At 42.7% G+C, this 12603-nt stretch overlaps 1 protein-coding gene across 6 annotated transcripts in view; it reads left to right on the forward strand.

The window, feature by feature from the left end:
- Positions 1-12603, forward strand: part of ARHGEF16 (Rho guanine nucleotide exchange factor 16) — a 369976-nt gene that overhangs the window by 126844 nt on the left and 230529 nt on the right. Inside the window, exon 1 of one of the 6 annotated variants that reach the window (XM_069239931.1) lies at positions 9939-10151. The exons of 4 other annotated variants lie outside the window; for them this stretch is intronic. In XM_069239931.1, coding sequence (XP_069096032.1) covers positions 10076-10151 — 76 coding nt within the window. In that variant the 5' untranslated portion in view covers positions 9939-10075. Of the gene's footprint in view, positions 1-9938; positions 10152-10274; positions 10294-12603 lie in introns of those variants that run through there. One more of the 6 variants, XM_069239935.1, reaches the window with a different exon arrangement.

Consider the following 12603-nt stretch of genomic DNA (forward strand, 5'->3'; position numbering starts at 1 on the left):
CGGCAATCATGAAATAATCCATGTAACAGGGTCAGTCTGCAAGGCATTAACAAAATTACCCCACGGCGGGACAAACGTTAAGCATTTACCAATGACATCAAGGGATTTTTGAAAGGCAACCCCACGAACAAGAGATAATGATGGGCGTGCGTAACATCCCACAGAATACTTACAACAGGTTGAAAAGCACTTGCAGAGTTGACCTAAAAACAAGCTATTGTCATCCACTTAAGTAATACCCACTCACTGGAAGCTGTGCGAGGACAGGGCCCAAGAGCAGCAGTTTCATGGATTTTTTAGATTTGTATGGACTTCTGGAGCGCTTTCCGTGACCCCTGCTTTATATTCCTGTCCAAGTCTTAGGCAACCTTCAGTAGATTAACGGATTGGCACATCTGTGGGCCCCAACTGACTGATACCTCTCTGGCCAGAGCAGTCCAAAATGAAGAGGGGTGAGGAAAGAACAGTAGCGATACAAGTGCACTAGAGCTGTTAGCCACAGACTTTATCTCCGAAAAATAACACATGCTCTTGCTCCATCATGCCGCTTAAAAGTTTTAATTAGAAACAAGTTACAAATGTGACGTATGCTTCATCCGATCCAATGAAATAAATAAATGAGCAAAAGAGCTCCATTGTTGTTGCCATAAAAGTATACTTCATATGAGTCTACATTGTTTTGCTGATGAGTTTATGTAGCGCTTCATAAAATCTAGAAGATCTGAAGCACTTTAGATTGAAGGACTGCAGGCTGGCTGTTGTGTTGAACCAAGAAAGTGAAGTCAATGGACCTAGTATTTACTTTGTTTATTACGGCTATAAAGACCCCAGTAACCGCTTCATGGCCCTAACCATTCAATCACAGAATACCGCGCGAGGCCCCACTTCAATGTTACTAATTAATGTTTATGTGCCCCCAAAGGCAGTTTATGATTCATTGTTACATAGGGTTTTTGCCTTTCTTGAGGACGCCCTAGATACTGAGCTCCCTCCATTGATAGTACTAATGGGATACCTAAAATGTAAAATTTCCAACTTTGCTTTATGTCAAATGCGTGAAGTAGAAAGAGAAATAGTGCTTCGTATTCCAGCTTGTGTCTCCCCCCCCCCCCCTTTAATTAAAACCAACAAAAGAGGTCAACTTCTCCTCAGCCTTCTTAAAAAAAAAAAACGACTGTATTATCGCCTATGGCAGGCCCCCATCTGCTTCTCCCGCCTCCTTTACACATATATCCCTGGGGGGGAATGGCCGTTTTAGATTATTTAGTGTTTGGATATTCGTCATATTGTTTATTAGAAGATTTTAGGATTATAATTACCCCCTATAGTGACCCTAATTTGCTTTTCATCACTCTTGAAACGTCCATATTGTCACTACACTCCTGGAAGTCTGGTGGGTTTACCCAGAGTTTTACTAATAAGACAGGAAGGTCCCAGGGGATCTTTAGGAGGGTGGCAGGTGTTTCGTCGATATTAGCACCCGTGCTTGCTGATTTGATTAGTTGGGAGGGTATGGAATTGCAATATTTCTCTATTCTCATGAAGCAGCTGGTGGTCAACTCCTCGTCCGGAGGGCAAAAAGTAGTCCGGAAAACCATTCCCTGCTTGATTTAAATAGAGAAATAAATAACCTGGTTAGGGCCCAGTAATTAGTTTTCTCTGAGGAAAGGAATGCTAGGGTCGTCCTCTTGACAAGGAGAAAGAAGCGGTTGAAGGTCTGTCTTGCAAAAGAATCTGGGGATAGGCTTTGGATTCAGCCCCGGGAAGCCACCACAAAGGGCCAAGAAAGGCGCTTTTGGACTTTAGTGGGTGAAGGTTGTGGGTCGAGGAACCCCCCCCCCTCGCGATCACCGAAGACCGCTGGCCTGAATTTATCGCCTCCCTATATGCCTCAAATGGGGTTGCTCCATTTCGGCCCTCTGAAAACTCAAGTGCATATACTCCTTTTCCTCGTCAATAAAAGAGATTGACTGTGCTATTTGCAATATGCGCTCTTCTGCTGCAGTGGGCCCTGATGAACTTCCTACATCAGTTATAAAACAGGACAAGAGTTCTTGGTGTAAGATCTCGTATGTGGTCTTTGCTAAATGCTACCTTTCTAGATGTATTCCTCCCTCATGGGTTGGTAGTATCACTGTACCCTTATTTAAAAAGGGCGACCGATCCTGTCCTGATAATTATCGTCAGATTGCCCTCCTTGATGCTGTGGGCATCATTTTCACCAAACGTCTGCTTTCTAGATTAACGTCTTGGGCAGACGAGAAAAATATCATCCCCTTGGAACAATCTTGATTTAGGCGCAAACATAGTACCCTGGATAATATCGCTGTGCTACAAATTATCTCAGAAAAATGGGTAAAACTGAGAGGTGGGGTGGTATATGCCGCATTCATTTACTTTTCCACTGCTTTTGATAAAGTAGATAGAGATCTATTATGGGCTAAGCTTTGTAGTCTGGGGTTACCTATATCCCTCCTTGTGTTAGTAATAGCTCTCCACTCCAAAATACCTGGTGTAGAATCCTTTTGTGGGGTGATAGAGGTCTATCCCACAAGATATGTACGTCCAACGGGTTAAAACAGGGTTGCCCATTGGCTCCTTTGCTTTTTTTTCCTCTACATTTCAGATCTCCCCTCCTTTTTGTCCTAGGCCAAGGGTTTTCCCCTGCTATTGGGTGGCCGCCCAATTTGCTGTCTGCTATATGCTGACGACATTATAATTCTCGATTTAACCCCTAAAGGCCTTTAGAACCGCTTGCAGCATTTATCAAAATGTACTGACTCACATTATTTGAAGATCAACATTACTAAAAGTAAGGGTCTCTGTTTTGTGGGAGAAAAAAAGATGACTTTTCCAGATTACCATTGGACATTGGGTAAGCAAAACTCAGAAATTGTGAAATCTTATCCCTTCTTAGGGAAAATAGTAGCTGGAACCTTAGTGATGTTGCCCATATTGCCTCAAATAAATCAAAGGCCGAATGTCAGGCAAGAGGTTTGGGGGCCCTATTTACAGCCACAAGGAGAAGGCATTTTTCATATCTTTTATCTCCATATCGAGTCAAAATTCCTGCATCCCTGCTCTATGGGGTAGAACTCATAAATATTCCCAAAAGGGGGTTCCTGAATCAGTCAGAATGCAAAATTCTTAGAAAACTATTGTCTGTTAATACGGCAGTCTCTGTGGTGGCTTTAAGGTTGGAAATGGGGCTTAGAAGTGCGTATGTCCAAGGATTAGCCGGCGCTATTCGGTTGGCCGCCTCAATTCTAAAGAGCAGGGATAACTCCATAAGATCAATATTAAAGAAATAACTCTTTTTAGACAATGGCAAGGTCAAATATGCCTTTTGTAAGAACTTTTCAAATGCCCTTGAAAGGCTGGACCAGGAGTGTAGCCAGGTCCTGGAACTCTCTTCTTGGTTATTTTGAAGAAAGTAACTTGGGCTTTCAGCTTCCGCTTAGATCTCGAGAGCTGTAAAACAAAAAGTTATTTTAGAAATATAGTCAATACTCTAGTAATAACAAAATCACAACCTTACATCACATGGAATATTCCTCATAGTGTCAGGTGCTTTTGGATGCTGCTTCACCAGGGATTGCTATTCCTGAATATACTATTGGCGAAATGGCACAGAACATCAAAAGAGTGTAACCTCTGTTTGGCGGAATCTCAAGACTTAATCCACATATTATTCGTTTGTCCATTTCTTGCCTCACTCCGGCGTAAATGGCTAAAACCAATCTGTCTTCTGCTCTCTTTGTTGTCGGTGCCTGAGTTCCTCCGAGCCCTGTATGATCCTCCTAACGAAAGATTGTGTTTAAAAATATTTAATTTTTTCCAAATGTTTTTTAAACTTATTTTAAGAGCAGTTGCCGTATGGCAAGTCGTGTGGTAATGCCTAATATGTCTATTGCTTTAACTCGCCTATAATAACTTTATCATTATGAGGCAGAGGTATCGAGGCTCCTCCCGATAATACACAAAAAGTTGGTTTGAGTTTGGTCCATGAAAATCTTTGTTCCCCGCACATGTATACATCTGTAATATTATGGTTAGACAGGGTCTGTTCGAAGTCAGTCGGTGTTGGTATCTTTGGTATTCCTCTCTTCTACATATTGTGTTCTACTCATACGTTGGTACTCTACACCATGCAGTTATATATAGCAGGTATTACTCTAAAGTCTTAAATATTATTTTTTTAATTCATTTCTGATATTTTATTTGCACTGATGTGAGTATCCATATTTTCTTCTGCCTCTGTGCTATTATTTTAGTAATGTAGCCTGTAATTTACAAGGTTGGAAAACATTGTGGAACATGGTGTTACAACTTTTTACTGTATAAACTTCTTCTATATTTTTAATTTGCTTTTAGATGAAAATAGTAATAATGACCAAAGTTTTGTTGTATGATGTATTTTATGTAGAACTTAGCTGAGTTCCAAATCATAAATAAATATAAAATTGAATTGAAGAGAGTGTAACTAGCGATCAGCGGGGTCTTGTCTTTGGACACTTCTTTCCTGTGGGGAAGATCTTATACTGCAGAGAAGAATGCTGCACACCTCCGATTCACACTCGAAGCATTAAAGAAATCCAACTTCTAATCATCAGTACAATGTACACGGACTGTGACGACTTCCTGTAAAGCTCGTCATAATAATGGCACGTGCTTAAAGTGTAAGGAAGCATTCAAACAATGTTAACACTACGGGCACATGTAGATTGTTTTGCTCTCTTCCTGTCACGTGTAATTTCCGGTTTGTAAATATGTAAATAGGCCCTCGCTGTTTATAACCTAAATAATGTTAATTGTTTCAGTGGAACCTCAGCAGTTTATCCTTGCATTGGTGACTCAACTGCCAAGTGCTCTGACATCATCTTGACATACAGCGCTATAGCAAATCTCAAATAAAACAAGTGTTGGCAAACCCGAAAATTCTGCTCTTGACAAGTTGGTGCAATGGTCGTATTTTTTTGTTATAACTGGTAGCATATCTCACAAAAAAAGAGAAGAAAGAGAAAATCATGCGGTCCATAACATATTTTGCAGTAAAAATAAATTAACCTTCACATATCAGTTTAACAGAACATTAGTATTTAGAACAGACATATAAACCCTGTTTAGGTTTAATGCACGTGACTGTAAAATATGATTCTTTTTGGTGGAAAGAAAATGTACCACCGGCTGTATAATTTCATGACATAGTTTCAAAACATGAATGATGAATTTAAAAAAACTCAAAAAATCGAAAGAAAGTAAAGAATAAGCCCACCAGCACTGGCAATGAAATGCACCTTTTTAAGGTGTATGTGCATATGTGATCAGGGGGAAATAAAAGCCATCTTTCACAGTGCAAAAGAATCGGTACCTTCAGCGGCCTGAGTACCCGCTGTAGTTGGGTACCCCATACTCTGGTGAGCCAAAGCAACTACGTTTTAAAAATCAGCTTTCGGTTCTGCAAGCACAAAACTAAACAAGCATTTGCAATGCAATGGGTCTCGCATTTGCTCAAGTTGGAGCTGTTAGCATTGTAAACTCCTAACCGGCCTTTTCTTGCCACATAAACTGAAAATGAAAAGTAATACAATTTTACATAAGCAAGCCGACGGCCACCATGCACGTAAAGGAAACACACAAAAGGAAACAGAAGTTCACTACGTAACAGGGTCGATGTCATGCACAGTACACCACTACTGCCCAGCTAGATCACGCTGCGTTGGAAATGAAGAGGAAAAAGTAGCCCAGAAGCCATGCAGAAAACACTGAATGAACCCTGTATGTTTTCAGTAGTTTACCGGTGCTCTCGAGGAGGGCTAAACACCGGAAAAGGCATAATGTATGCATGCCTTTCAGTAATTAAATCAAACTAATTTTAAAAGGCAAGCCCACGAACCAACAAAACAGATGGGCATGACATGGGCGTGGTTAAAAGCCCACAGAGAGATTACAACAGGGGCAAGAACACTTGTGCGCTTGACCCTAAAAAAGCTACGAAATATGTGATTGAAAATGCACACGATAAACATGCCTAACAATATTTTGCTCTTTGCAGACAACTTATTTTTTAACATGCTATAGGCTAAGGGGTGAGTACGGCTGGGGCTTAGGTCATGGTGTGCATGGTGAGTTGTACACCATAACTGGTAAATTTCACATTTTCTCTGGCTTTGTATTCACTGAACCATAACCCACCTTTATCTGTGTTTTTTTTTTTTTCCAGTGATTTTCATGGGTTTTTTTTTTTATGATGCACCACATTCACCTGCCATGTGCTCATATTGCGTTGTGCAAGGCCTTTTTCCCACTTAAATCATGTGCAGCAGCTTTGGTCCCAGGACCTGTATGGGCTGCTAGTTGGCTTAATTCACTAGCTGCTTACTCTTGTCTTTTTTCCCATTTGTACTGCTGTTTAGTGAATCTTCAGGAAACGTAGGAGCTAGCAAATTGAGCCCAGTACAAGGCTATGCAGGCCCTATGACCAACCTGCCCTGGGAACAGCCAAAACGGGTATGGTGTAGGGCCTGACTGAGGGCCGTGCCCAGACTGCGTACATGGCAGGTGGATGCAGTACATCATAAACTTGCAATTCAAGAAAAAAACATTTAAAGGTCAGTTCTGGTAAAGTAACCAGAAAAAACAAAAAATCACCATTTACGGTGTACAATGCTCAATGGACACCACAACTCATACCCCAACCCATGCCTGTACACCCGTTAATCAATGGCAGTTGAGGAAAAAGAAAAAAAAAAGCCTTCTACAACAAACAAAAAATGACCGGCATGAGTTAATTGTGCATCTTTAGTTTGTTGCATGCCATAATTTGTGAATTTTAAGACTTTTTTCGTTTTTTTGTTTGCTGAATTACATATGACCAACTACTTTTTTTTCAGTGAGTATGCATATATTGTATCTACTTAGTTTTTTTTTTTGCTTATTACTGTGTTGCTTATATGAAGTTGGACAGAGTACTAAAGCTTGGTTCATTAACTTTGAGATTCAGTGTTTTTGAGTTTTTTGTTTTTTTTACATCGTTCCCCCAAAGACATACCTAAAGAGTATGAGAAATTCAGTCAACGCAAATTAGCAGCTGTCCGTGTTCGGCTTTACAATAACTGACGAGAGAGGAGTCACCTTACATTTGGTCCAATTTATTGTGTATGCGCAAAAACCTCAAAGTTTCTAATCACTTATATAAAATGGGTTTTAAAATTCAAATAAAGTTTGTAATTAACATTCCCAATTTCATTCCCTTCCGTATCATCAGACTTTCAATTATCTACTGCCAGTGGTCCAGGGGCTAGAAGAACATTCTGACAATACCATGCTGTTCTCCAACTGTATTTTTCTATCCAGCTGCTGTGACACTCCATTGCACACTGTATAACCCACCTCCAGGAAAGAGTGCATTGTTTTGTCCTTGAATGAGCGAAGAGTAAATCAGAGTGGAGGCTGCAGCCGAGTGTGGGTGGTGGGTCTGGCATGCTTAATTTTAAGGATGTTACAGTTACCAGGAGCAGGTTTGATCAACTTTTGTGGGAAAGCAGTGGTATATTTCAATATATGGCCGAGTAGACATTGTTTGAGGATAATGACCATGATGCCAGGGCTCTGTCTATTTTCCTGCCTTGTGTATAAGCACGCACTGTACTTACTCTCCAGATTTCTCTTTATAGGCACAAAAAGTCTGACCTATAGAATGCCTCTTAGCGCAATCTACAGCACTCAGGTGTGATCTTTCTTCTTATGCAACGTGTAATAACTATAATATTGTGTTTTCTATTAGGCTCCCTATCCCTGTGTTGCAGTTCATTGCACTGTAATCAAAGTACTTTGCTAAATCAGGATGGGGCACACGCAAAACACATATTCTCGGGGTAAATATTTTTTGTAAAAAAACTTTTAGGTTTCTGTACAATGCTCCACCTATTGGATTTGTCAATGCTTGTGATTTTTTTGATTTTTTTTATACATTTAGGCTTCTGGTTACATAACCACCAGACATGGGAGGTGTGAGTGAGTCGATGGTGTGTCATGGAAGGACAGATGAGTTATTTCAGTGAAACACAGTGTCTTTCCTTGCCTCATCCAGCCCTCCTGCAGATGAGCAGTCATTGCAGTGCCCCATACTGGAACACTAAGAAGTGATTGTCTCCGCTTTGGCTATGAGGTGCACTGCTATATAAGACATTTTGCTCTAACACAAGAACAGTCCAAGTAAAAATGGGGTACAGAAGCGCTATTGAGGCATCCCTAGTCCGGACCCCTCATTAGCTTGAACACGGCCATTCTGCATGCCACAGGGACCTTGAAGATGAGTTTCGGCTTTGGCAGCTGCTGCACCTTACCCAAGACCTCAACTCCACCATCCCCCAGGAATTGCACATCTCCCAGTGACTATGAAGGCATTGAGCTCTCATGGTGCATGTGTAAACTGGAGCAGGACTACAGGGCCACCAGGGCAAGAAGAGAAGACCCATGAAGCAGCATCGCGGAAGGAGAGAGACCTCCACTCTCAGCCATCAAGTGACCCCTGACTAAGTAATCCCCGCCATCTCATCATCCCTCAATCTACATCAAATGTAATTTATAGATTATTTCCGCATCCACAATTCATACAGCGCCATAGGCATTTATCACTTCCTGAGTAAATCCTCACTCAACACACAGAGGCCCAGTGCCATGTAGGTGGCGTGTGGTCCCTTTAATTTGTTAAGATGATCTTGTATCTCTCGTCCACTTGTCTCAGCTATGTGTGTCTGTGGGAACCTTACTCCAGCTGACAGCGTTCTGTGTAAGAAAGGGAAGCTTGCACTGCCGATGCACATGTTTGAGATGTTCTCATTCAGTGAGCAAACCTTTGAATGCTGCTTTCTGGGCTGTGCCTGACTTGCACGTGAGGAAAGTTGTGCTGAATTTGAGGGAAGTGTGTATGACTTCCCAGTGACGTATCTGTTCTGCGCAAAGAACTGACATTACTACTGCCTATGTCCTACCTAGACTCATGTACATTGTGTTCGGCAAGGAACGCTGCCCTGCTGTTAACCATGTACTGTGCGTGGCGCCGAGGAGGGACGGGGTGGGCATACTGAGATGGGGGGGGTGCCTCTGTGTGGTGTGTGCTGCACTATACAGGACTCTGTGTTGCTGGTGGCGCTTGTGTAAATCTTTGCACTTTTACAAACAGCAAAATACATAGCTCTGTCGTGCGTGTGTGTGTGTGTGTTTGTTTTTTTAATGGGGACGAAAAGGTTTGTGACCTCTTAGCTTGAATAACTGTCAGCTAGCCCATTACTATCGTAGAAACTTTACCGTGTAGTGTTTTTTTTATCATATTGGGGAGTGCATGATCGGACTTGCAGGTCCACACTTGAAAGGCGAGAATTTAACTGCATGCACTAGCATGTTTCGTTCCATTGGCTGAAAAAACTCACTTGGTTAAAGTGTTCCTAATGACGCCGGACAAATTCAGTTACGAATTCGCAATTCTACGAAGAAGCTTAGGGCCAGATGTACCAAAGGATTTTACCCATTCTGTGTATATGGGAAAAAGCTTTCGCACATATGGCCCTTAGTGTCGCCATTACATAAACCAGTCACATTCAGAAATCAAACTGAAACCAAATCCCTTGCAGAGAAAGCTGTTGTGTTCCCAGAACTTGAGAGGAACTGATTTCCCAGGTACGTGCGTGCCACGGTTCCACCCTCCCAATTTACGCGCCACTCCTTCTGTTCCGAAAAGCCGCTCGTCCAGTTTTTCCAGGCCCTGCTGGTTCAGTTCTTGCTTGAGAGCGCGGGACCCACCAGCTTCGCGATTTGTGGGCGTGCACAGAGCTCTTCCTCTTGCGCAAACCGGTTTTTTCATTGGGCAGGCACTGCCAGACGCTTGGTAGCGACACTTCACTTTGAAAGAGCACTGGCACTTCTCAGCAGCACTTCAACACTTTTAATGTGGCGCTTCTGGAACGGCTGAGAAGAAACAGTCTCTCTCTCCCCATATTCAAGCACTCACTGGAAAGTGCAGGGCCGTGGGTGGGATCAACCGCGCAGCGCGCCCTGCGCCTCAGCGCGAGCCATGAGCAGAGGCCAGGGTCCCGTGGAGCCAATCTGGAAATTCACCATGAAGAAACGGAGCATCGCCCCGACCAAAGGTAGACGGCGCTTGTTTATTATGGAACAACCAAACTCGAAGGTTCATGCCAGTGTGAAAAGCAGGATCACGGAAGGGCGGCCGGAGGTCCGTGCCGAGGTGACAGTAGGTGCGCGCCTGGTTACCGGTCAGCTCGTGCCAAGGTATGGCATGTGCGTTCCTGTGCAGCAGGAGGATAATAGGTTAACGGTGCCGTTGCGTGGATAACCGCGTCACAGCTGTGCGAGGGCACGTCCATGCCCGTGAGTGTGGAGTGTTGGGGGGAGCTGGTGCGGAGGCGAGCTGCATGCCTGGGTCACAGGAGGTGCTGTGCATGCGTCTGTAAGGAAGAGCAGGGTCATGAAAGGGTAGCCGGGGTCCATGCCATGGTAACAACAGGTGCAGGTATGGGCACGAGAATCCCATGGCAAGGTTACAGGTGGTCTCTCAACCATGCCTGGATAACAGCAATCTACTAACCCGACCTCATCGCAGCTGGGGCGGTCCAAAATAATGCAGCTTACTGAATTATGAGACAAGAAAAGGCAAATTATGTATTAGAACATGCTACATTTTGTGATTGATTTACTTCGATATTGTAGTTTTTAGGTCGAGTGCGCAAGCGCTCTGGCCTGTTGTAATCTGTCTGTGGGCTTTTAACCTTATCACTGGTTCATGGGATTGTCTTTCAAAAATCCTTTGTCATCATTGATAAATGCTTTACGTTTGTCCCTCCTTGGGGCAGTTTTGTTACCGCCTTGGCCATCGACCCTGTTAAATGGATAATTGCGCATTTTCCAATACTTGTGACTGTGAGCGAACTTCTTTTTCCTTTTGTGTCTCTCCTTCGTGCTCATAGCAGCCCTGGTGCTTTGAATCGGCTTGCTTATGGCAACTGTTTTACTTTTACATTTCAATTTATGTGGCAAGAAAAGCCCAGTTAGGATTTTACAACGCTAATAGCTATAACTCGAGCAAACGCTAGACCCACTGCATTGCAAATTCTTGTTACACTAGTTAATGCTGTGTGGGCAAAGGTTTCACCTCATTAGTACTAGATCAACACCCAAATATAGCAGGGACCAGTCACCCTGTGCAAAGGGTCTTCCTCAGTGCAACATCACGTGTCCCCACTTTTTTAGTAACTTTTGATCCATTTGCTGCATGATCTGAAGATTTTATCAAAATAGGTTTCTCGCACAGTTGATGGATTATTTGGCAAATGCATAATAATGTAGTAAATGCTGCCAGCGTAAAATCATAATTCAAGTGGATCTGATTTGCAGTTTAGATACGCGTGTGTGTGTGTATGCATGTTTTTATAGATATATAATGTATTCTTCACACCACAATTCCTCCTCTCTTAGGAGTAAAAATAGCTGTAGCTGCTATCTGTCTCAAGCACAATGTCTACATCATGGCACTGCATCCTGCAGCGGGAGGTGTGCCTCCCAACTCTTCCCTTCCACCCTTTCTCTCATGAACCACAATACACTCAATAACCTGCATTTTGAGTTGAAATGCGTTGTATTCTTTTCATGTTGGTCAGACACGTCCAAGTGAGACCCTCCAGTAGTTTGTCATTGAATGGCCAAGGGATGAGACTGTGGCATCAGAATAGTGTTCTCTAACTGGTAACATACAAACAATGCCAAAATGTGAAAACTGCAACCAATGGGATTTGAAGGGAACATCACAGAACCAGCAATGTTTTACTGGGGAAAAATAGAAACATTAATTCATTTCATCAACATTCTGGAAAACAGTTGGAAAGATTGCCATAAAAGAGGCCAGGTATTCTGTCATTTCAGAAATTGTTCGCAAGTATACACTTTAGTTGTTGCAAAGAGAGAGAGGGTTAGGGAGTATTTCTTATGTTTTTGGGGGGGTTCCTGATTGCATTCACATTAGTTGAAGCTTTTGTCAAGTGGTTTAGAGAAAAGTCATAGAGAACAGTTCGAATGTTTTTGGGGAGGAGTGGAGGTTTAATGCTTTGTCTCATAGATATTTGCATGTCTCGACTTGTTACTTTTCGAGACTGCAATTTGCAGAAGCACAAAACTGTGTTTTTCATTCGTTTCTGGCGGTAGTAGCCTGGAGCATTAGTTCCAACAGTAAACAAAGAACCACCAGCCCTTCTCTGCTTTCAGTGGCTATGGCCACGTCTTCAGTGAACCATGACAAAACAAAATAGAATCCACCTTTGAACGCACGTTATTTTCAGTGCCAGATGCAAATATGCCACTCACCCACATGTTCCTTAGTGAGAACAGGAGCAGTCTTGTGCAGCAGGTGTAAATAACTGGAGATGTGCCCAGGACACGATGCTCAGCTGTGCCAACACAGCACAGAAAAGAGCTAATAAGACATTCATACCTATGAAACCCCTTGCGATGGAACCAAGAGATTTGTTAATTTAAAAGTGATCTACGGAAGGATTTGATGTGGTAGGTCCATGTCCTCAAGTGACCAAG

The sequence above is a fragment of the Pleurodeles waltl genome, chromosome 6, assembly GCF_031143425.1.
Source record: "Pleurodeles waltl isolate 20211129_DDA chromosome 6, aPleWal1.hap1.20221129, whole genome shotgun sequence".
Lineage (NCBI taxonomy): Eukaryota > Metazoa > Chordata > Amphibia > Caudata > Salamandridae > Pleurodeles > Pleurodeles waltl.